This window comes from Mus caroli, unplaced genomic scaffold (genome assembly GCF_978045245.1).
Source record: "Mus caroli unplaced genomic scaffold, Mus_caroli_1 scaffold_18, whole genome shotgun sequence".
NCBI classification, from domain to species: Eukaryota; Metazoa; Chordata; class Mammalia; order Rodentia; family Muridae; genus Mus; species Mus caroli.
The window spans coordinates 50546059-50572488 of NW_028227273.1; the positions used below are offsets into that span (position 1 = coordinate 50546059).

A 26430-nucleotide genomic window follows, 5' to 3' on the forward strand; every position below is an offset into this window, starting at 1 on the left:
TATTGAAAAAGCTCCAACCCAATTATGAAAGTTTGTGCTTTCCAATGAAAGTCGGGGACCAGTAGGCAGCTATCCTACAGGAAACCGGTTAATAATCCAACATGCTTCACCATTTACTGTTTTTAATCTTAATTTGAACACAAATTTTTAAAAAATATAACCATTATGATTTTAATTTTACTAAAACTTATTTGTTTGTGAAAGATTTTTAAAATTAATTTAATATATGTAAATTGAAGATTTCCCGAGCCAGAAATGGAATCTTTTACAATAAAGTTTGAGGGCACTTTAGGGGTACTTATAATTATAAATAATCCAATTCCAAGGAATCACAACTTCATTTATCTAGTAGGACTTGAGTAAACACAGTGACCCCTGTTGAGGAAAGCAGTTTCCTTTTGTCTCAGGTTTTCCCGGGACCAATAAAACCTTATAGATGAAGGCTACTTTGCCAAACTCAGTCCTTCTGAAGAGACAATACACGCCCGCTTGTCCCAACTAGACAAGTGAGCTGAGGCAGAAAGATCTCAAGTTCAAGGCCAGCCTGAGAGTGAACTCAGGTTTAGTCTGGGAAAGTTAGCAAGATCTCTATCAAAACAAAGTACGAAGAGGGAGCCGGTGAAATAGCAAGCCCTTGCCTAGTATATGTGAAGCCCTGGGCCCATCCCGGACTCCATACCAAAGCATAAAGAAGAAAGGTAACGCAGTCATTCTTAAATCTAAGATAACCCGGTGTCAGGAACCTCACCACCTCTGCAGCGCACACAGGAGACATTGCATGCATCAGGGAGAGGGAGATGCTGAGGTCCCCGTGATCCAGGAGGCCGGGGAAGATGTTAGGGAAGAGTACAGCAATATGGAGCACGCACCCAATGAATGAACAAGAAGTAATCAATCGAACTTTCTAGACTCAGCCCTCAACAGTGCCTGGTGTGGTCCCTGTCGGTGCTGGATACTTAGTATATTGAGTGCCACAGGGAAGGTACGTCAAGAACCCAAGAACGACATTGCGTCTGTTAGTGCCAGTGATGTGGTGTGCTTCTAAAATCCCTCCTGCCAGGTGGTCAAATTCGTGAGCCAGTATCAAGGAAGGAGGGGACGGGGTGGGATGGGGGGAGTGGCTTAGCAACAGGAAGTGGAGACTTGGGGCTGTACTGAGGAAGCAGGGTAGGGCACACGCAGGAGTCTCAGGGCAGCCATGGGAGTTTCCATTCTCTGAGTTTGCAACATTCTTTGTGGCCACTGGAGCAGAAAATATGAGATGGAGAAACTGTAAAATGTCAACAAGAGGGGGCAGAGGCTTCTGTGAGGAGACAAATTCCTGGTCTAATCAGCTAGGGAGGGGACGACAAGAATTCCAGTGACAGCTCCCAAGTCACTCCCAACAGGCTGCTCTCCAGTCTCCTTCTGTGACACTCAAACAACTGAGACTAATTCACTTAGTTCCTTGTTGACTCAGTGTGCGTCCCTCCCCTCACATAAAGAGAGGGCATTCTTTGCAGGCTGCTCCTGTTTTGTAACTGACACTGGCCAGGAAGGAAGTCTTCTCTTGTTTTATTTTGGAGCAGTTACTGTGGCTTAAAGACACAGCGGTCTGTTAGTCTGTTGACAGGGCAGCAGTGTGGTTTCGTTTCTGGGATCCTGGGGGTACTTTGGCTGCTAGGTTCTGACACCTTGGGGACATGCCACTTCTGGCTCCCGAAGCTGGGCATTGTCAAAAGCATGGTGGCCAGCGCCACCCCTTCCTCTCTCAGTCAGCTCCCACCCCAGCTGTTGGAAGTGAAATTACAGAATTCCATGTCTCCAGATTGGATGTGTGAATTATTTCACGGGCCTCATCCTTTCTTTAGCTCCCTGATTCACAGCTCCATGAGGGGCGCCGGGTTTCAATTCCGTGCAGCAAGCCAAGTAGAATCCAAAACATAAACCCATGGCCCACCTCCTTAAGGCCCTAACAGCACTCTCACGGATTAAAAACTGGGATAAGATCAGTTTTCATAGGAATTCGTATTTATGTGCGTGCGGATAGTGCTGTAAACAAAGGTGATGTTACTCACCAAGGCAGCCTCAGAGGGATGTCAGCAGGACTGGGTCTGATAATGTGTGTGAGAGAAGCAGAAGCATCCTTAAGATACCCGAGAGACTCCGTCCCCTGCCTGAGCTCCAGCTTGGAACTCTAGTGAGAGTTCTCTGCTACAGTTGACAATCTAAAGACTCCAGTCTCTCGGAAAGGTAGCTCCTTGCCCAGGCTCTGGGATCCTGCTCTTTTTAGTTGTTGCAGACACGGGCTGCCTGGGAGGTACATGCTCCCTGTGCCAGACACTAGGATCTTAGCAGCAGCCCCTCAATTTCCAGCTGGTAGGAGACCTCAGTGGGTCTGCTCGGCTTCCTTGTCTAATAGAGAATGCTGGACTTTCCCTTATGAAGTACGTATCGCGGGATTTTGCAGGGGAAAGCCATCAGCAGTTAGAAAGCACTGGAGCTGTAGATGTTCCGACGAGGTAAGACGCTAAAGGATGACTCTGCCGGAGGAAGCTCAGATCGGACCTAGGTGAGTTTAAAGGGAGGCTACTCCAGACAGTGATGGGTTACAGAGGCCTTCCCAAGAAATTGGGACTGAAACTGAGCCCTGAGGCAGGAGATTCTGAAGTTCCGAGGAACGAGGAGGAGAAGCCTGACGAGTGTGGAAGAAGCCTCGTACCAAGAGCTTCTGGGAACAAGAGCAGCCCCGAGGGCAGATGGGACCCAGGGAGGAGCCTTAGGAGACCTGAACAGAGTAGGCTGCTTTGGAAGCCTTTCCACCATGGGCTGGAAGACGTGGCCAAGCTTTGCTGGACACTGTTAGCCGCCACGGAGTTAAGACACCTGCTATGCCTCTACGTCTACTCAGAGGACCCAGATTATAGCTCAATGACAGCACTTGAATGGCATGCGGGGAGCCCCAAGTTAGATCCTTAGCGCAACAGGTAAATATGAATACAATGGAACTCAGGAGTGCAAAGGAATAGACATAATGAAGCTGTATTTTTCGCCTCTTAGGGCCTGTACATGCAGTCCTCGGGTCCAGAACCCTCCCACTAGGCGTTCTGAAAGCCAAGACAAAAACCTCAGAAAAGGTCATGATTCCAATTCCCTGATAATTCAGCTGTCAGTCCTAAAGCCCACCAGGGTCCTGCAAAACTAATGCCTATGCTATTGTGATGATATGTTCTTATACGCCTGTGCCCTTCCTTGAGGCAGACACTTGTTGTGTGCCCTTGTTTTCTCTTCTCTTTTCTTCTCGCTAATCAACGGATGCCAACCAGGGTAGTGAAGCACAGCCCTGAGGGAGGTTCTGCTTATGTTTCTTTTAGCCTCCTTTGTGAGCTGGGTTGGGCCCTGGGAACAGTTCTGGGCAATGAGATGGGATTCATCCGAGGTTTCCTGGAGCCACAGGATGGCCCTGGATTTGCTCTCATTCCAATCTGGCTCTTCCTTGCGCTAGATGTCCCCTCATGAACACAGGGTCCTTTACCTTTTCAGATCCACGGTGGTGACATTGAACACGACTCCTTTCAGCCAGAGGATCATGAAGAGACGCTGAGAGAAGGGACAGTTGCCAATGCTTTCCCCATCGATCCCAGCCTGGAAAGAAAACAAAGGCAGACGCCTGAGTCTCAGGGCACAGGTGTACAGACAATAATATGGATCATAAAGAACAAACTCTGGGCTTAGAGCCACACACCTCCCAGCCAACTTCAGAGATCCATTGTATCCTTCTCCGTTTCCCTAATAGTGGGGCAGAACAATGCCTGTGCCTCGTGTGTTCTTCATAAATGCTGAGCTGGAGCTTTCCAACATGAGATGTTCTAGAACCATACTTTCTGAAACCACAGAACCTCCAGGCTCTCTAAATAAAGCAGGAGTGAACGATTCAGTTCCTAGCTCGCTAAGTGACAAGCAGCAAGGACTCTGGGACTCTGGTCACACTTGCTCCGTCAGTATGTCTCAGGACAGGAACCTTGGGCTGTGATGCCACCTCCAGGAGCCAGGATAATCATCAAAGGCGGCACTCTAATCAGTATGGCGCTTAGTATATTAACAGCTGTTGGTATCAATATATTACTTATTGGTGAAAACATCCTTTGTATTCAAGAGACACATATGGATGATTAACGGCGTGTTGGGGCACTGGGAGAAATGGCCCTAGAGAGTTTTAGTAAAAGGTGTGTGTGTGTGTGTGTGTGTGTGTGTGTGTGTGTGTGTGTGTGTGTTGGTCAGAAAAGGGCATCAGATTCTTGGTGCATGAGTTGTAAGCTGCCCAGTGTGAGTGCTGGGATCTAACCTCAGTCCTTGGAGAAGCAGCAAGCGATCTTAATCACTGAGCAAACTCTCTCTAACGCCCAAATGAAGTTGGTTTTTTCTTTAATTTGCAGTTTTCATTTATTCATTTATTTTTATTTTGTTTATGTGTATGTGTAAGCCTGGGTAGATGTGCCTGTGTGAGTGCTTGCACCTATATACGTGTGTACGTGTTTGTGGAGGTCAGAAAAGGGCATCACATCCACTAGAGCTGGAGATATAGGTGGTTGTGAGCTGTTGGACTTGGGTGTTGGGATTTGAACTTGGGTACTCTGGAAAATCTACATGTACTTTTAACCACTGAGTCAATTGTCTAGACCCCAAAGAAGATTTTCTAATTAATTTAGTAATTCTACTCCAACCCTCAGTTTCCCCTCCCTCCTTTCTTGTCAGTCCTCCCCAACCTATCTCTATGCTCCTCCCCCCACTGCCTCTCTATTTCTCTTCAGAAAAAGGGAGGTTTTAAATGCATTCTCGCTGAAAGCATGGCACCTTCAGCTGGGTGGGTCAGGGGAGTCTGCAGGACTGTCTGTTACCATAACAACAGCAGTGGGTGTTGGCGTTTCTCTTATCCAACTGTCTCATGGTTCTTCCCAACACAGCAACCGTCTGAGGGGTAAGTTCCCTCTACACAAAGTGAGCTGCAGAGCCCTGAGCTGTATAGAGAATTTATTCCAAACAAGCTTGAGAACAAACAAAAGAGATCGGAAAACTGGTTCCTGTGATTTGTCTGTATCCACTGGTTTCTTCCCCCTTCCTTACCAAGGTACTCTGAGGAAGTAATGTCTTAGCCTCTCTAGTCTTGGATGTTGGCTTCTCTGGAGGCCTTGTGGTCACTTAGGAGCTGGGGCATAGGACAGTGTCTCCACAGGCAGTGGAGACCACCAGGCTTTCTCCCAAAGCTGAAAACCATGTAAATAGCATCCAAGAACAGGGAGTATTCAGTTTTTTTGTCTTTTTTATTGTCATGCAGTATGTGTGTAAAAGCACTCATGTGAGCATATCTGCCCCCCCCCACACACACGTGTGTGTGTGTGTTGCATGCTTTGCATGTCTGGGGTACATACATGTACATGCATGTAGAGAGCCAAGGGTGATGTCTGTTAGGAACTCACCAATATGGCTATACATCTTTTTCCAGCAACCCCTTGTCTTGGTCTTGCAGAGCTGGAATCGCAGGTGAGCCACTATTCCCACCCATCCACCTGGCAGTTTTCTAAGCCCCGTGGATCACAACTTCAGTCCTCACAGGTGCACAACAAGCCTTTAACAGGGAACCACCTCCCCTGCTCAGGACTTTCCTTTTAAGAGAGGCAAAGGACCACTTCCAAATAGCAGCTCTCCTTCTATTTCCCGGAGGTCTACTTAGCTGTGGTGCCCAGATGACAGGCATGGGTGCATCCTCCAATGATTAGAGCATGGTCAACTACTCCTGGCTGATGGCTAGCCTTTGAAAGATATCAAACCCAGCAGAGATGCATGTTCATCTTTGACAGCTCTGTGGTTGGAAGTCGATGCTAGAAAACCATGCTTCTTTTGCCTTCTTCTTAACTACACAGACAGCCACCATCACTATTCAGGCTCCACCTTCCCCCTTGCTGGAAACAGACTCATCCTCAGGACCCAATACAGTCTGGGCCTCCTCCACCAGAAGGGGTCATCTGGCCACAGAACTAAAGATCCCCACAACACATTCAGAGAGGTGGCTACCCACTTCATCACAATCAAGTGCAAATGAGTTTATCTCATCAGGTATAGGGGTTTGGTCTGGGGCTGCTTTGTATTTAAATGCTAAACACTGATCCCCCCCAAGATCTGGTTGCCCTTACAAGAAAATTCTCATGAACATCAAATGATGCTATGTAAACCTTGCTCTCAAGTTATCCCTGATTGGTTAATGAACATGCCTATAGGTTGGGCTAGACAAAAGAGAGGGGGGAGAACACAGGTTCCTGGGGTTTGGGGTCTCGGGGAGGGATCATGAGGAGAGAATGGGAAAGAAGAAGGAAGAGGTCATCATGGGGTAGTATGGATCATGAGCACACAGCTATGAGGGCTTCCCTGATGTAGCAGGAGCAGCCCAAAGGAAACTTAACAAGGGAAGGATAGAGAGTTCAAGGCCAGCCTGGACTTCCTTGGAAGTTCATGACCAGCCTATACATGCTGACACCCTGTCCCAGTAATTGTATTTATTTATTTTCCAATCAGTCAATGAACTCATTAATTGTATGTGTGTTTCTGTGTAGGTATGCATGTGACCGTGTGGGGTCTTGGATCCAAAAGGAATTCTTCTAGGAAAGGGCACATGTGTAGTTTGCTAGGCTGAATACCGTTGCATACAAATAATCTCTACCTGCAACCTAAGAATGGAACTTATTGGGAAAGAGACTGTAGACTGAATCAAGCTTACCATCAAACCTCTTCTTCCTCCTCTTCCTCCTCCACCTCTTTTTCTCCCTACTCCTCTTTCTCCTCTTTCTCCTTTCCCTCTTCTTTATGTTCAAATTCGGAACCGAAATATCCAATTTTGAAGGTGTGTTATGTGACTAAACAATGATACATACGAAATACATGGGATTCACTTTATAGAATTGCTGTCATTATGAGCAATAGAAGAGAAGAGAGCCTTAGATGTCTTTGTTTGTGGAACTCAAGCCCCTACTGGAGAGTCAGCAAGCCTCTGTGTAATGGCACAAAAGATAAACAATTCACGGTGCTCAGGAGTTCGTGGGTGGAGCAATATGAATCCAGAAGGCAAACGTGGGAGGAACCATAGCCAAGGTTCACTGGCCAAGGAAAAATGTCCCCAAGTAACCCATTCTCAAATTTCTCAGGGATGGAGATGGGGGAGAGGGGCTCTGCTGGATTGGCTGAAGATACATTTACAAGCAGGTACATGTCTGTTCTCTCTGAAGCCTCCATGCTGCTGTCCAGAGAAACAGGATGCAAATAAACACTTTTAAAAGGAGTCCAGAAGCCAAGCATGGAAAGAGCCTGGAACCCAGGAAGATAGATGGGTGAAGCTGAACTGTCAAGTAGGGGTAGATTCTTGGCTATTTATCAATGAAGTCCAGTAGAAGTCTGTGTTTTCTGGGAACTTCTGTCATCAATATTTAAGGGTCCTCCACGCTGTTTATTAGACCTGATTATATGTCTCAGAGCTTGGATCAGGAAAGTTAAAACTGGAGTTCTTCTACCTCAGAAAAACACTTAAGCACAGGAAACAAAAAGGTGATAAAAATCTAGGTGTCCAAGCAGCTAGACCTCCTTTCTGTGTGGGCTTAACTTGAAGAAGTCTCCTCACTTCAGCTTCCTGTGGCCATGAGGGTCCTAACAGAGAGAGCTTGCTTTGCTCTTAATCAGAGCACTATCATCTCTCGACATGTATTTTGTTTTGTAATTGCAAAATGCTATTAAAATTAGTTCTAGGTTTGGACATGAATCTACTTCCCTTATACCCATGAAATGAATTCCTAATCCCAGAATTTGCATACCAAATAAAGGCATCTTGACAGGCAATGGTTTCTTTTGCTGTTTGTTTGGCCTTTGAGTTCCTGGGAGAGCTGAGATCCCAGGTTACTACCATCTTCCTGTTTCCTCTGCTTGTTCCCAAGGTTGACTTTGTATATTGAATCTTAACAGTCTTCATAGACTTTAATCCACAGAATCTGTCCTCCTCCTCCCTTGGTTGAGTTGATCTAAGTGCATCATAGCCCCAAGTTCACAAACATAACAAATGAAAAGCTCATGTCACTGAGATCAAATCAGAGTCGTGGAACTCTGAGATTTATCAAAGGTCCCCTGTGTCTGGCACTTTCCGGAGAAAAATGTGTGCAATGTCAATATTTAAGAACATGTCAACAAAGTATGTTTGTAGCACTTGAAATTTCCATTCTAGTACTCGTTAAAAATGCAATGCCTGGAGTCCTCTCTTGGACACTAGATTTAATTTGCCTGGCCCTAGCCAACCCCAGTTTTTGTTTGCAGAGTTTCCAGGCTTGCCAGAGACAAATAACTTCTGCCCACTGGGAGATGTTCTGCAAAACCATGCAAGAATATCATTGCAAAGCAAATGAATAAAGAATGATCCCATTGGAGGTGGGATCAGAGACCTTGGGTCTGGGATGTAGGTGACCAGTTGGTCCAGACATCAGGATGCTTGGACATTGCTTCTCACTACGCTTCTTGCTTTCTCATGTTGTTCCTCCTTCAAATCTTGCTCTCTCCTTCCTCCTACTCCACTTCTGTGCTGGTCTCCATCACTTCCTGTTTAGTTACTTTTCTATTGCTCTGATAAAACACCATAACCAAGACCAGCTAGAGAGGCAGGAGTTTATTTGGGCTCATCTTGCATAGTGTAAGTTACAGTAACCCATGGAAAACAAAAGTTGTCTACCATCCACAGTTTATACTTAACTGGAAATGCTTTTGAGTTGGTACTGGAAATGGGCACAAAGGAAGGATAAGGATATGTTGGTTAAGGATATTGAAGGGAGTTAGAGGCCCATGATGCTATGAAGAGGAGCCCCATCAGAACTCTCTGTGGTTTTACTTGCATCTGGAGTAGGGTCCTCAGACTAGAGGAAGACAGAGTACTGGAGAATTCTCTTATTCTTGCATAATCACCTGCTTACAGCTCTTGGCATTCACACACTGTGAGATGCAGTTTAAAGCCTGTATTTATTGTATTTGTTGCTTCTTCCTGATGCTAACCTTACCTGCTACTATTTATGGGTAACTTGTTCTTCAAGGGCTGTATCAATTCATGGCTATCCATAAACCTTCCTTATGGGCTCTTCTATGTTCCCTCTCAAGCCCTGCTCCATCATCAGTTCACTGTGCTCTACCTTGCCCCTTGGATGCACTGTGTTACAGTTCCTGAAGAAATGGGCATGTTTTGTCCATCATAGTACAACCAGGGTTTGTTATCAAACTGGTTCTGGGTGTCAACACACACCAGGCTATTCGGATCCACCCTGATTCAAGTCCTAGTTTGATGCATATGGTTGAAGACTCTTAGTCTTCTAGATAGTCAATAGCACCAACAACAGGATTTTGTGGTAACCTTTCCTATTAGAGGAAGCCTTGCTAAAGAAAATGCCATTGAATATACAGGCCTATGGTTAAACTGACCATAAGAGAGCTGTGCCTAGCAGCTAGGAATTTGGGTCTCTTCACAGTTCTCTGTTAATCTCCAGGATCACCACCAAACAGCCATATTTCCACAAAGGTATAACCATAAAATTACCACCAGCAAATGAAGCGCTTGGCACTGACTGTGAGGGCCACACTGGCTTAAATCTTTCCAGCTGTTGTCCAGATGTGATTCTTTGCTCCCAGAATGACTCAAATTAGTGCATTCCTCCACTGTCTGTATAGGCATGGGGTGTGAGTCACACAACAAGGGTTCTGGGGACCTGATACAGGTCCTCTGCAAAAGTAGCAAGTGTTCTTAGCTGCTGAGCCATCTCCCCAGCCAATCCGATTGCTTTTCAGACTAAGCCAACTGAGCCAAAGGATTTGCATGACTCTTATAAGGTTGTGCATACATGGTAGGCATGGGCTTTGCGGCTGAGTTGAAATGCTTGAAATCCCAGTCAGAATCAATGCCTGGGCTAAAGAAAGAGTCACAGAAGGTATGTGCCATGGTTGGAAGAGATCAGTTTCTCAAAGGTTTGTATGTCAAAACTTGGTGTGGAAATGCCAGGAGGCAGTGGGACTTACAAATGGGAAATCATTGGGGTCATTGCCCTTGGAAAGGATTGATGCTGGTCTTACACAGAGAGACGGTTGTTCTCTCCAGTTGTTCTCTCCAGAAGGTTGTTATGTACAACCACGTCCCTCTTGTCTTGACCTGTGGTTTCCCCCAAAGTGGACTCCCAACACTGTGATGTCATCTGCCAGACTTGCTCAGGGCCAAGTCACTTCCAGCACCATCCGGGCACCACCATCCCTTCCAAAGTAGAGAACTGTAGGCCAATAAACTCTTTGTTCATAAAGTACTGAGCCTCTCAATTTTTGTTATAATAGAAAAAGAACAGGTTGAATTAGAAAATGAACCCCCCCCAAAAAAAAACCTGAAATCTTTTGTAAGTCATATTTAACGGTTTCCCATGAATCTTTGCTTATCTGTCACTTTACTCTTCTGAAATAATAAAATGCTCAAGATACTGAAAGAATGTGACATTTTCAGGTGAACCAAAGACAAGAAAACTAGATTCCACTACAGCTTCTGAGCCTCAGGAGGACAGCCAAGAAGCATCAGAACCAAGTCACCTCCTTGCTGCCTCCATCCTGCCCTGCACAGACCTCTTCACCATCACAGATGAGAAGACTGAAGGAAATGATATCATGGGGACAATAGTGGCAGAAAGAAAGTCCTCAGTACATTAGTGTCCATAGGCTTGTACCTTGATAATTCATCTCTCTCTCCTCCTCTCAGTCCCCAGCCAGCATGGTAAGTGCCTCGTGCCTGGAGAAAGTCATCCTCTGACACCATACAATAGAGAAATGTTCCTACCAGCCAAGTGTTCCCGTCTCCTGAGCCACTCCCGCTGATTCTGTCTAAGATCCCAAAGACCTTACTGTAAAGAACTGTGCAGGAGATCACACATGGGTTGCAGAGGTGTGCATGGTTCACCCTCCTGTGATCCCAGCCTTCCAGAAGGCTAAGTCCAACCTGAGCTGAATAGTGAAGCTCTTCAAAGAATTTTTTTTTAAAAAAAATCCCATGACTGAGCGGGTCGGGGGAGGGGGGAGAGGTGGGAGCTGAAGAGATGGCCCAGAGGATAAACTGCTTCACACACTAACATGAGGACAAGCATTCAAGTCACCCACAGCCCACATAGAAGCCTCGTGGCTATGACAGCAACCTGTAAGTAATTCCAGCACTCAAGAAGCAGAGACTAGGCGAACCTGGGACAAGCTGGCTAGCTAGACTAGCCAAAACCCATGAGCTCCAGGTTCAGGGAGAGAGCCTGCCTCAATAAATGAAGTGAAAGCTACCCAACACTGATGTCAGCCTCCACGTGTGTGTATGTGTGTGTGTGTGTGTGTGTGTGTGTGTGTGAGAGAGAGAGAGAGAGAGAGAGAGAGAGAGAGATGTTGGGACAGGTAGGTGTGTGTATGTGTGACACACACTCACACACGCATGCCCTACAGGAACACATTATGCAAGCACATACCATAAAAATGGGGAAAGGCTGAGGAGCATGGCTCATGGGCACAGCATTTCCTTAGCATATCAGGCTCTAAGACTCAGTCCTCAGCACAACAAAAAAACCGAAACCAGAAGACTTGTTTTAAGTGATCGTATCTTCTGCTTTAGAAGGGAGCTCTTTCTTATAAAACAATCTTTCAGCTCCTGGCGCTGAGACAGAGCCAGGAATTAACTTGAGGAGACTTGCTTTCATTTTGCTATTACCTTGAAAAACAAAATCACTCGAAACCCGCACCTGACTCTTACATGGTCAAGCTCAGGCTGAGCTGTAAGTGACAAGGAGTCTTCCCTTTTTTTGGTGTCCAGGCTAAAAAGGACAGAAGAACCTTTTCCAAGTGGCTAACTAAAGCAGGAAATGTCCTAGTCATTGTATTCCCTTAAAAAAAATAAATAAATAAACTTACACCAAGAACCGTGCAGCACACACAATCACCCAGGAAGCCACACCCTAAACGGAAGGGAGTCAGAGAAGGGAATATTTCCAAGGCCCACCAGTATTTTTAAAAGCTCCCAGAAGTTATGAGACACACACTCCTGCGTTCTGACGGGTACACGCTGGCCCTGCTTGTGCTGAAAGATAAATGAGCTCTTAAGTGAGTTGTTGCTTCAGTCTGGCCCTGCACTTCCTTGCCTCTGAAGCAAGGGATGCATGAGTAATGCCTTAGTCAAATTCCCTGATGCCCTCTACACAGGTTCATTGGCTGGAGTTTTTGTCTGTGAAGCAATTAGAAGGGAGCGTGTCTCATGAACAGTCCTTGTAAGTTCTCCACCTGATGTCTCGGAATAAAAGCTGGAAGTAGCCATCATAAAGATTCAGGGGGTGGGGTGGGGGTGGGGAAATAGCTCTGTTGGTAAAATGCTTGCCCAGTGGACAAGAAGGCCTAAGTTCAAGTCTCAGAATTCACGTCTAAAACGGCTGGGTGTGCTGGCATGCTCTTGGAATTCCAGTGCTGTGGAGTCTCACACAGATGGGTCTCTGGAGCTCACTGTCCAGCTAGCCTCATCTAGGCCAGTGAGACACACTGTTTTAAAAAAATTGAAAAACAAAAAACCCAAAAGCAAATGAGCAAACAAACAAAAATCTCAACACACAAGGTGTAAGGTCCTTGAGGAAAGACAACAGAAGTTCTTCTCTGACTCCTTCATGCACAGTAAGGCATGCACACAGAGAGAGTGGGGAGGGAGGAAGGATGAGATAGAGAGAGACAGAGACAGAGAAGTAAAGGGAGAGAGAGAGAGAGACAGAGACAGACACAAAATAGTACCAAACTATTGGTACTATTGGGTTGACTCCAAAATAAAGAAGGTACAGGAATTGTTTCTCCTTCCAGGTTCTTTCTGTAAGTCTAAGAATGCATATTCCTTCTCACAGAACCTATATAAAACCTTATTCTGGTACAAGCATCTGTTCTGGTTTACTTTCCTATCACAGCAGTGATAGACAGTGACGAAAACTGACTTGGGGGGAAGAGAGGGTTTACTTGGCTTACAGTTACAGTCCATCATCAAGGGAAGCCACTGCAGGCACTGGAGGCAGGAACTGAAGCAGAGAAGACAGAGGAATGCTACTTACTGGCTTCCTTCCTTTATCTTTCTTATATAATGTAGGTCTACCTGACTAGGGATGATACCGCCCACAGTGGGCTGAGCCCTTTAATGTTAATCAACAATGAAGAAAATGCCCCATGCCCCACAGACATGCCCACAGGCCCATCTGATGGAAGAAATTCCTCAGTTGAGACTCTTTTCCTTGGTATGTGGAGGTTGATGTCAAGTCGACAGCCTCCAGGTAGACACACTCACAGAGTGAATCCCTTCCCATGAGCCATCTGGATTGTTGGATTGTTAGAAGATGTGAAAATGAATTTGCATCCCTAACATAAATGACACCATTCAAATAATTACCATCAAAGCAGACCATGTATGTTTTCTCCTTGTTTAAAAGGACCATAGATAGATAGATGTATATGTATATATATATATATATATATATATATATATATATATATATATATACCTGTTTGTGAGAAACTATATTACAGTCATCTGTTTCCCCCACCCTTAAAGGCCTCTGAGCTCTTTGTAAGCCAGGACAAATCCAAATCCCTTTTACTTGAAAGAAATAGCTAAGGAAGGAAGCCTGCTATTGTTGGGCTATGTTTAGAACGGACGATACTGAGATGGCCTTCCAGATTTCATAGCATCCCAATCTCATGTTTAAGATCAGCCCTTCCCAATTATATTTTGATAAAAGAACAACAGCAAAGAACTTCCAACTCGGGCCTCCTCTCCCGACTGCTTGAAGAGGCTTCTGGAAGTTATGATCTAGGGAGTTCTGAGGCACCCACTGGGATCAGTGGGAAAGAAAGTGAGCATGGTTTTGGTGATTACAAGTTTTATTTATAGCATTGACCTTCCGTGGAGTCCTCGCAGATGCTCCTACGCCAATGGCGCTGCTGAACAGCAAGGAAGGAAAATGAGAGCAAACGCCAACAAAAGGCACCATTTCTCCTTACAGCTTTCTAACGAGCCCTGACTATGCCTTCACTGGGAATCCTTTCTGCTACGTTGTAAGACAGATCCTGTAAGGTTCTTTTTCTTCTCTGTCTGTGACATGCTTCAGGGCTGGCCATACCTTTTCTAGTTCTTCAAAAAGTGGACAGCACGCAAAGATCACACATCTAAGAAATTGACAGGCTAACAAGAAACCAGGCTGTAGGATCGGATTTAAGAGTATGTAGCGACACCCAGGGTTTACCCCCTCATATGTGTGGTTAGATCATCTCTCTGCCCTTTCACCTGCAAAGTATTCCTTTTTAAAGATGGTTTTAAATCGGCCTCAATGTTCCCTTCCAATGGGTAATTAATTAGAAAAGGGAACAATGGTCCATGGTACCCCAAGTCCTCTGAGAAGATAGTGTGATTGCCAGTGTCCTAAAAGAATGAGCTACAATCGTCAAACTTACAATCCCCACAGTTAGTCTCCCTATCAGTGAAGTGCAATTGTAACTAGAATACAATGTTCTACAGCCTGGCAGTTCCCTTAGGAAAATGAACTCAGACACCCACCCCACCCTCCTCACCCACCCCACCCACCCCACCTAGTCCCTCAGTTGACTCCCATTGACAGCTTTCTCTTTCTCTTCCAGTACAGTCTTTTTTTTTTTTTCTTTTTGGTTTTTCGAGACAGAGTTTCCTCTGTGTAGCCCTCGATGTCCTGCAACTCACTCTGTAGACCAGGCTGGTCTTGAAACCAGCCTGCCTCTGTCTCCCAAGTGCAAGGATTAAAGACGTGTGCCACCACTGCCCGGCTCCAGTATAGTCTTATTTTTAGGGAATTTGCTGCTGCCCCCCAGCCTTGCTACTCTAAGTATCTCCACATACTAGCAATATCAGCTCCTGGGAGTTTCTTAGATAGGCAGATTCTCAAACGCACTGTGTGCCTATAGACTCTGAGCATCTCTACCAAGGTCTCCAGATGAAGGATGCCTATGAGTGTTTAGGAAGAGCGAAAAGGAAAGTTCTGGAGACAAAGATTTCATACAGTATCATAACAATGTCCACGGCAAGCAATACCAAGCTTTGCTCTTTTTATTTAAAACATAAATCTTTACACACTTCATATAGTTCTTTTCATATAGCTCCTTCTGGTGGGAAAAGAAATCTGCACTCTTGTATATAATAATCTGGCCTTAGTAGGTTCTCAGAATGTCAATGAATCTCAGCCAAATTTCCATACCTCCCGAGGGGGAGGAGCCCGCTTAGAAAAGAGGATGGTGCAAGCAGCTGAAAGCAAACACTGAAGCTGCAACTAGAGATCGAATTAAATTATTCATTGAAATTCCAGGACTTGGCCTATCTGTTAGAAGTCAGCCATGCTGAGAGTCACAGAGAGCGTTTCTGCTGGGCAGGCTCCATCCCAAGCCCATCGAGCTCACCTGCCTCTTTACCTGCGGGGCCAGTCAGATGCTGAACCCCAATTGATGAATTAAATTGTAGAAATCTGACATGTATTGGATTTTGAATGAGGCTCTATGAAAGTGTCACACTGAACGTTCATGCTGTCCATCACGGTACAGTACAGTGGCTTGTCAGACTTCTTGCCTACGAGCCCCAGTGCAGAGAGAGCCCATATGCCACAGAGAAACAAGAACACCCATGTACTGCAACTAACAGCTAACTCATCTTGTCTCAGGCATCCTCTGTCCTAGGGTGTCTGCTTGTAAAACGAAGAGCAAGATTTTCTTTACCAAGCAACATCCATATATACATATGATTAATTAGACCCTATATATACATTTTCCTTATATCATCACTCGATCCTCAAATTCAATATAGTATAAATATCATGCCTCTTTATAGCAGAATAGTGACTATGACTCAACAGAGATATATGATAGGTTAACATACAGTTATTATATCAAAATGAGATATGGTTTTTTTTTCTTATTATTATTCTAAAGAAAGCTTCATGATCAGAGAAAAAGGCAAGTCACAAAGGAACATGAGTGGTATGATTGGGTTTTTGGGTTTGTTTTTTTTGTTTTTTGGTTTTTTTTTTTTGTTTTTGGGTTGTTTTGTTTTGTTTTGTTTTGTTTTGTTTTGTTTTTCAAGACAGGGTTTCTCTGTGTAGCCCTGGCTGTCCTGGAACTCACTTTGTAGACCAGGCTGGCCTCGAACTCAGAAATCCACCTGCCTCTGCCTCCAAGTTTTGGGATCAAAGGCGTACGCCACCACCGCCCAGTGCTTTTTTATTTTAATATAGGGCCCTGGCATGGGTTCGTAAGTGTGTGTGGTGGGAAGGGTACTTCCACATGCTGATAACATCAGTTGCTTCCTCCTCATCCTTCTCCTCCTCCTCCTCCTCCTCCCTTGCCTTTTCTTCCTCCTCTTGCTCCTCCTATCTTCCTTCTCTTCTCCCCCTTCCTTCTTCCTCTTCCTCCTTTTTCCTCTCCTCTTCCCATTCCTCCTTTTCCTTCTCTTCCTTCTCCTCCTCCACTCTGTTCCCTTCTTCTTCTGAGACAGATCATCATGTAGCCCAGGCTGGCCCTGAATTCACTATGTATTCAACAATAACCCTGAACTTATGATCCTCTTGCCTCCATCTCCAGCATGGTAGAATTATCGACATGCACCTCCATACAAGGTTCTGTGGTATGCTGAGGATCAAATCCAGGGTTTCATGTAAACACTTGCTAGTCAAGCACTCTCTGAAACTGAGCAATTGTCCAAGCTCCCCACCCCCCACTTCACAATCAGCATCATTAAGAGAACAATTGCAGGGTGTGAAGGCAGAAGCTTGATTTTTGGTGTCTTTTGTGGTTTCAAGCAAGAAAATATCTAAACACCTTAGGAGCAGATATATTTCAAAACCCCAAGTACTTTGAAGTGTAAAAAAACTATGCCTGTATCCATAGACATACCCGTAGTTGTACCACATTCTCAACAAGTTAGAGAAATATTTTGATAATACATAAGAGTCTAAGGCATCATGAGATCTTGAAATGATTCCATGTGGCTTCTGTTATTCCACATGAAATAGAAACAAAGCATTTCTTCCCAAAGTTAAGTGCATGTTGGATGGGGTCACTGGGGAATGTCTAGAGTCTTTCACGATGGCAGCCATAGTGATGTTCTCAATGTCCTGTGTACATCCAGGTGGCACCCCTTGTGATGGTTTCAGAGCCCCTAAGACAGGCGATCATTCACTCTTGTCTAGGTCCCTGTCAATTTTGAGTATACACATATGTGTGTATGTGTATATGTATATATGTGTCTCTCTATATATATATATGTGTGTGTGTACTTGTGTGTATCTATGTATATAGTTATACTATTTGTCTAAAAATGTCTTCCAAGTTTTCATGTCTCTAACTATCTTAAATTACAAATACTAAGCCAACATTTTAACCATCAATCTCCTGGTTGTAAGCACAGGACAACTGATGTCACCTCACGTGACACCGTCACGTCTCTATGGCATGCAGTTATAGTATTCAGTGTCGTCATCATTTGGAAAGTTGACAGTGAAACCAGAAAATGTGCTGTATTGAGTCAATACATGACATGAGCTATAAGTGACCCCTCTTTCTATGTTGCACGGGTGGAGGACCAGGCCCGAAGTTTCACAAAAGGATTGATAAAAACATGTCAAGCCAAAAGTCAAAATGCAGGATCTTTCTAGAGGTGGGAGCTGCTCATCTTTGGATGTGGCATCTACTTTAGCCATCACTCTGAATGGCAGCAAGGCTCTACCCGTGGGAAGATGAAGATCTTATTGAGAGTAATAACTATAATATAGATGCTCTTCAACTTTGGGGTTGACTTCAATGAAGTTTTGGCTTTATGACGGTAAGATGCTATGTCCACGTGGCATTGGCATCTTCACTTTCATACAGTATTCTCTAAGTTGCATGATGTAGTTGATATTTGTTGTAAAGTAGGCATTCTGTTAAATGATTTTGCTCAACCATAGCTTAATATGAATTCTGAGTGCACTGAAGGTGGGCTAAACTAAGCTAAGCTAAGCTGTGATGTGACGTTCAGTAGCTTGGTATATGAATGCACTTTGACTTAAAATGGGTTTATGGTCATAATTTCAGGAGAGTGGAATTAGAAGTAACTGAGAGTCCCAGCATGCCCATGACAGCTTCACCATTGGGCGTGACATAGGGGAAATTGTTCTTCTGTTTCCACTATTGCTCTGGATTGATTTTTTTCTCCACTTGTTTGATTGTTACACATACAAGGTGACTTATTAGGATGTCCCAGAATTGGGTGGAGCTAGGACATCCAAGGTTAAATCTGGGAAAGTTTGGCTGGAATAGGTTGGACATCCTATGTGATGGTTTATCTTCACTCTCTACTTGTCTGCATTTAGAGTCACCTAGGAGTCCAAACTAAACTGTGCCCATGATATATCCAATGGACTAGAGTCCTGAGCTGAATAATAATGATGATGATGATGAAGATGATAATAATAATAAAAATAATAATTGATGATGATGATAGGAATGTGAGCTAGCACCAGCATTCACTTATCTGCTTCCTGACTGAGGGGGCAGGAGTGAGCTTGCCTTGCCTCTCTCTATCACCATGCCTTTCCAGCCAGGATGCACCCTAGCCCCTCAGAGTCTAAGCCATAATAAATCCTTCCTTTCTTAAATTGTCTGGTCAGGTGTTTTAACACTGCAACAAGAAAATAAACTGCAGAGCCTATGTGTTTACATTTCTACATTCATAAAGGACTCAATGAGAGATTTAAGTGAGGATGCTTACATTTAATAAAGTCCTCATGCAAAGCTTGCCCATGGGGCACAGTCCGCTCCACTCAGAGCATGTTGAAGACTCCAAATGACACTTTAAAAAAACCCATTCGCTGGGCATGGTGGTGCACGCCTTTAATCCCAGCACTCAGGAGGCAGAGGCAGGCGGATTTCTGAGTTCGAGGCCAGCCTGGTCTACAAAGTGAGTTCTGGGACAGCCAAGGCTACACAGAGAAACCCTGTCTTGAAAAACCAACCAACCAACCAAACAGACAAACAAACAAAAACCATTATGGCTCATCATGCTATATGACTGTCTCTCATTGGGTCAAGTCTGGTATCGCTCTGTATTAATAATGACTCCAGACTCTTCAAGTGTTTGCGTGGCTGACAGCATTACATTGGATGAGAACTGGGAGTTGTCTCCACATATCTAGAGTATTAAAAGACTCGTCAGGACACAGCAATAAGAGTACCCACAGCATGTTCTTGAGTACTTTTAGGGCTGGATTGCATGAATATGCTGTGAAGTATGCACATCATAGTCCTGCATTTATTTGATCTCTCATGGACAAACAGAATATATTTCAAATGCTCTGTCAACATAGCAAAAAAAGATACCATCTTCTTTCATGATGGTAATTTTAAAAGAAACTTGTTGATGACTGATAAGTATTTATAACAGATAAACATTTACTTTAAATAAATAGGGTGGGTATTTGTTTGAACCCCTGGATTAACAAGCATCCTATAAATGTCTCTCTTCTTTGTCTTGGCCTTCTGGATTTTGCATTCCCCTTTCTGCTTACAGTATTGCATTCTCGTTTTATCAAACTCCACAGATGGACGCAATGGCAAGCACTGATTCTTTACCTGTCATCATGGTAATGACACAAACATGGTATGTGGCCTTTTGAAAAAGTGATTTTATGACTTATTTTTATTCATGAGTCTGTGCATGACAATGTACATGCCCCCAGAAGTGTAGGTACCCCAGAAGACAGAAGAGGGCATCAGACGCCTGCAGCTGGAGTTATAGGAGGTCGTGCACTACTTGATATGGGTGCTGGGAACTGAACTCCAGACTGCTGGGAAAACAGAAAGAGCTCTTAACCAATGAGACAGCCCTCCATCCCCATGACTTTTATTTATTTATTTTTTCAAATGTTTCTTCATTGCTTCCATCTCAGCAGCCCAGGATCTGGAGAGGAGCAATGCAAGTAATTTCCTCTGTCAGTTATCACATGTCAAATAACAAAGAGACATAAGAGAATCTCTGAGACCGTTCTGTTGAGCCATGCTCACAATCCTTCAGTGACCTTCCACAGATAATAACTAACTCCTTACATTCAAACTCCTTAAGCCGACTCTTAGGACTCCTCACAGTCTTTATCTTAGTTTGTTGAGTATAGCCATTTCAGGACTTCTTACTGGTACCCTAACCCCCTCTCTGACAGATCCACTGTCTGCTCATTTGACTAAAGATACTCTCTCCTTTGGAGTCTCTTACCCCTTGCCCCTGCTCTCAAGCACCCACTCAGATTCCATCTGCCTGAAGAGCCTCAGAGGACCTCATACTGGTATGAGAATTAGCTATAAGAAGTTACTAATAGTGACAGTAGTTACTAAGCCATAGCTTAGCTAATTTGCATGGCAGGTATTGCTCATCAACAGTGCAGGAGACATTGTTGTAGAAGCAAGGAATGCCCACCAAGTTCCAGATCAACACATAGGCCTTGCCACCAATTGATGTTCTCCTCACCAAGAGCATAAGAAGAGAAGATAGTAATGTGGGCCCATCTTTCCCAGTTGTTGGCTTACTGATCTGGGGCAGGTCCCTTGGCTTTATAGTGCTCAGCTATAAATAAGCAAGGAGATGTGACACCTGTGTCATCAAGTTGGTGCCAGGATTAAGTGAGACATCTCAGGCCTACCATTTAGTAATAACTGATAATACAAAATGAATACTAAAATGATTTCATACCTGCTCTTACATGCCTACCAGGTGTGTGTGTGTGTGTATGTGTGTGTGTTTGTGCATTATTTTTTCATTCTATGCTTTTCATATGTAAGAGCACAGAGCTAGATCTCTCTCTATTGCTGGATGATAAAATAACCCCCTACTAGATTTGCAGTTGGTTCATAATGGGTGATTTCTGAGCAAGCCTTGAAAGCTTTCAAGTAAAATTATGGAGTTCTCACATATTTTAATGAAACTTATGAGAATTCTAGAAAGCATCCATTAATACTATTTATTGTTAACATTTATTGAGCCTTTTGTAAATCCAGGCACAATGACACATATTTGTCACGCCAGCACCAAAGCAGGTAGGAGAGAGAGTTGAATCCCTGAGATTTGCTGGATAACCACACTATCTACTTGGTGAGTTCCAGGCCAGTGAAAGACCTTGACTCAAAAAATAACTGAGGAGTGGTAGCCAAGGTTATCCTGTGACCTCCATATGCAAGTGTGCAAACATGTGCACATATCTGCACACACACATGAACATGTACACAACCTGAAAACTTTGGTAAGCCATGTTCAAGACCTTTTAAATACAAGAAGTCTGGGATAAAACCCAAGAACTAGCATGTTTTTTAAATTAAAAATTATTATTTGTCAGACACACAGAGAGAGAGAGAGAGAGAGAGAGAGAGAGAGAGAGAGAGAGAGAGAGAGAGAGAGAGAGAGGAATGTCTTAGCCCACAAGCTGGTCAGAAGACAGTGTTGTGGAATCTGTTGTTTCCTTCTATCCTATGAGTCTCAAGAATTGAACTCGGGTTACCTGGCTTGTACTGCAAGCACTTTTATTTCCTGAGCCATCTTACAGGCCACAAAAGTGACATTTCTAGCAGGCTTTGTGTGATGCTAACACAGAAGTCATCTGGGTCTGGGTCCTTCTTATAAGGACCCCATCCTAGGTAGCGGAGGTTGAGAGAATTCTAAGGACTGGGAACCAGCCTTCCAAAAGAGCACAACACTACTCTGGCCTAAGGAAAATCCACAATAAAGTAAGGTAAACCCAGAGTCAGGTTAGGTCATTTAGATTTTAATCCTGGCTCTCTGCTCATTGAAATATGACCTTGAGCTTGCCACACACACCCCCCAGCACTGTCCTCCCTTGTGATTCATAGTGCTAGAATAATAATAGTCATTTCATATCTGACCATGAGATAGAAGGACCCAGGATGAATGGAAAGTACTATGTGTACTGACTGGAATCCAAGCTTCAGATGGAACGCAGGGGACATTTCTTTTTCTTCTCATCCAAGTTGAATCCTTGAATGGTAGAGAGATTCTCTAAGTAATTCACATTCTTCCCTTTCCTATATCACTGTTCAGTGTCTGAAAGGCTCAGCTTGAGAAGTGGGATCCCTGAGTAATTCAAGACATTAAGGCAGCCTTTGATCCAGAGTCAGTCTCTGGGAATTGGCATTTAGGAAAGATCTGCTAAGGGTCGTGTGGGACTACACACTATTCCAGCCTCTGCCTTGGCCGGAACTGCATGGTTTCCATTAGTCAAACGCCTCCACAAAGCAAGATTTCCACCAGTGAAAGTCATGTGCTTTGTGGTTTCTTTTCTTTTTAATTATGTGTGTGTGTGTGTGTGTGTGTGTGTGTGTGTGTGTCTTTGTCTACGTGTGGTTTTGCGCATGTGAGTGGGGGTAGGGGTACGCAAAGGCCAGAGGAGAGCCTCCATCCCTTGGAACTGGAGTTACAGAGAGTTGTGAGCCACTATGTCAGCACTAGGAAGTGAGCAAAGCCCTCTGTAAGAGCATCAAGTGCTTTCAGCTTCGGAGAAATCTCTCCAGCCCCAAATATCATATCACGTTTTAAAACAATTCGTTGATGAGGAATTTTATGTCCTTAAAGAAATTAGACATCTTCCTTCTTCTACTCTGAAAATTCTGTAACTATTTGCTTTTTCACTTCCCCCTTGCTGTCTAAGAAACTCAAAATCATTTTTTGATAAATCTTCAATAGCTTTCTTGACTCTCACCACCGGTATGGTCACTGACATTTTCTACGTTTTTAATATTTCATTTTCCATATTAACTAGATGAGTAAAACTCCCCTTCCTATATAATTTCTAAGGTTTCTAACACTAAACATTTTCAGAATGAAAGGAAGAAAAGAAAATGAGGTAATATATTTAATTATATAAATATTCATATATGTATATATATACATACATATCTATGTATATGAAATGAGCTTCTAAACACTTGAAAAAGAAATGCACTTTCTCTGAACCTTTTGATGTTTAATAGGAAAAGCTTAAGCTATGAGCAAGTATGACTAAATATTTATCAGAATCATAGGGTATATGCTGCCTGTTTTTCTCCAATAAATGGTCAGCCTTCAGTTAGGCACAGCATAGATCCCTGATAATGGACTCTGTGGGGAACAGGACAAAGCAGGAGTAAAATAATGCACTTTCGTGTTGCTATTCAGCTCCAGTGAGTGTCAGCCTCGGCGCTAGCCACAATGTGGGCCGGAAAGACGCTATGTTTGATGGAATACAAAGGATCCAGGGTGATGCGGGGTGGCTGATCAATGTCAATGCCAGGATGGTGAATGGGGCATGGGAGAGCCTGGCATTTGGGAAGGTTGGGGTGTGAGACAAAATGGTGGGGGGTTATACACCAGGCAAAACAACAGACAGGAGTTATTATTATTGCCCTGACTCGAGTCTATCTATTAGGGTGACCTAGGACAAGTGTTTCTTGTTCTTGCCTGCACTCGGGAAACAAAGTCCTCAAGAATTGGCTAGTTCATGTCTATGCATTTCTAGTTATCTTAATGAGTGAGTTTATAGAACACACATATGTATATGCATATACATATATATATATATATATACATATATATCTACACACATACATGTAATGTGTGAATAGAATACTTATACACATATTGATCCACATATATAAAATGTATATATATAATTATATACATGTATATATGTATATATCTCTCAACAACCATGAGTGTGTACCACCCATGTATATCTGCAACTCATGAAGCATATTTCACAAAGAGCAAAAGCCCGGGTCAGTTCTGTCTCCAATTGCATAGCTGCATAGGCGAATCATCAGTGATATCAAAATTAGCTCTTAGTGCTAACTGGCACTCATCTCTTTTCTGAGAATTGGTCTACATGCCATTTAGAACTTGTAAGCAGGGAAACAAATGTCATCCAAAACTGGAATAAGCTTTGGTGAAAGGTGAGAAATGACTCAAATTCACCTTCAATGACTGAGGCCGGATGCCTTTGTTTATGGGCTGCACAGGGGAACAACCAAAGCTTCAGGCAAATGGGATACCAATAAAACAGGAAATCTGGGCTCTTTGTAGCATTTACTCAATGAGAGTCCCTAATTCTCAGTAGATCTGTGATATCTTGACCTTGACACAGGGGCCTTTTTACAACCTGGTCCCTGCAGATCTAAAACTCATGCAGAAGCAGGGAATGAAAGAGAGGGTCTGGGTACAGCATTGTTAATATTCTTACTAGGACACCATAGGATGGCATGTATTTCTGGGTGCCACACATATGGAGCTATGAAGATACCATTGACAGACTAGTGTTCCTGAAAATTCTACCAAGAGAGAAGTTCTAACAAGAGGATGAAGAAGGGCATCAGGGGAGAGAGAGAGCAATGTGGGGAAGAGAAGGGAGCCTGGTTCCTTTGCAATCGGTGAGCTGTTTGTTCGCTGCGGATTTCCCTTAGACAGTGAGGCAGGAAATGGAAAGATAGACTCACAGCAAGCATGAGACTTGGCGCCAAGAGAAGCCACACATTACCTCTAGAGCACAAACTTCACTGTTGAGTCTTACACATTGGAATGATCAGGTGAGAATTTATCATGGCTGTCACAAGAACAGGAGAGCTAGAGATTAAAACACTTGGCATTCTTGTGAGGTCTTCACTAGCTTTCTGTAAACAACAGGCCCTCTCTGGGAATGTTTCTGTAAGCCTCCTCCAGTGCAGTCATGGCTCCTCCCTAGGCTGTAGCATGGGAGATCTTTGTCACTATGGGCTCCCTACCCTGTTTCCACACACTCTGGATTGTAGGAGGCTGGTGGTGGGGACAACATCAAAGGAAGCCCTGCTTTCTGGCTGCAGAGGATGTGAGCAGGCATCAGAGCAGGACTGGAGCTCTTAGGAACATGAAGTTAAAGTATTCATTGTTGTGGCTCTCCACACCACTCTGTATTGGCTGCATCCCTTGGCCAAAGGTCATGTCCATTCTCCCTGGGTTTAATGAAATGGTTTAGGTCGAAGAAACCCTGCTATTGCCCTCACATGTAAATGTCTTTATTCTCTGCTGTTGGTTCCGCCAGATTCTGTCTGTACCTTTGTAAATAAGTAGGGCGTCTTCCACATGTCCAGTTTGAGAGGTGAGTGACTCCCCCCCATACAACTTGATGTATTCTTTGGTTTAAGAGGAATATGAGATTGGAATCCTCAAGGCCACCTCAAAGGCAAGGAACATTGGTCTGGTGCTCAGAGAGCCCATTATTGGCCCATAATTAGTCTATGGTCTCAGACATAAAACTTCCGCCTAGTGTGAACAGTAGTAGCATTAATTATAAATCTATAAATAATTAGTATGGGCTAGAATTAAGGCTTAGACTATGTTTTCTGAAGCCCTAGAGTTCTATAGTGTCTTAGATACTGTGTGTGTGTCGGGGAGGGGGGGGGGTCAACAATGACCAAAATGCCCTTTTCATTGATTTATTTTTGTTTTATAATGAGATTGTGATGGCTAATATTATTGTCAACGTGACAGGACCTAGAAACACCATGGAGGCAAGTCACCATGAGGAACTTTTTTAGATGGGGTTAGCTGAGGTGGAAAGACACGCCCTACATGTGGGTGACAACCTCCCATCTGCTGGTCTCCCAGGCTGAACAAAGAGGAGAAAAAAACTAAGCAAATAGATAGATAGATAGATAGATAGATAGATAGATAGATAGATAGATAGATAGATAGATAGATAGATAATTCATCACTCTCTGTTCCGAGCTGTAGACTCAACATGATCCCATATGTCCTCATATGTCCGCATTATACCTGCCGTGTTATGATGGGTACTACTTTCAAACTACAAGGAAAAACAATGCCTTTGTACTTTGTTACTTTGGTTAGGTATTTTATCACAAGAAAAATAACTAAATAACTAATAGCATGCGGTCCCTGGTCCTCGAGAGCCTACTGCGATCAATGGAAGCTGTGGGGCTCCTTCTGGCTCTTCCAGTTGCTCATTCACTAGGCACAAGAAGATGTACTATTCCCTGTCATCCTCCATGACTCAAGCCCCAGGGAGTCTCTTAGATGGTACGACCTAGCTCAATATAGCCAAGCTTCTGAAAGGAGAGATGACCCTGGAGCCGAACTGGTCATGCTAAACTCCCGAGTGGCTTTAGCCTGAGTCATTTTCCACGAACTGTTCATATGCAGTCTCAGTAGGGTGTTGAGTCTCTCTTGAAAGTCAGTGTGGCTCTTGCGTTGCCCATGAAACCAGAGATCTACTCCACCATTGGCAGTCAGGGGGAGATGCTGAGAATAGTAACATGAGCCATCCTGTAGTCTTC

The 26430-nt window shown here is 43.9% G+C and overlaps 1 protein-coding gene across 2 annotated transcripts in view; it reads right to left on the minus strand.

Moving 5' to 3' along the window:
- Clic5 (CLIC family member 5) overlaps positions 1-26430 on the minus strand; it is a 149799-nt gene that overhangs the window by 43512 nt on the left and 79857 nt on the right. For both annotated transcript variants that reach the window (XM_029471464.2, XM_021149513.3), the window contains exon 2: positions 3515-3624. In XM_029471464.2, coding sequence (XP_029327324.1) covers positions 3515-3624 — 110 coding nt within the window. The remainder of the gene's footprint in view (positions 1-3514; positions 3625-26430) is intronic.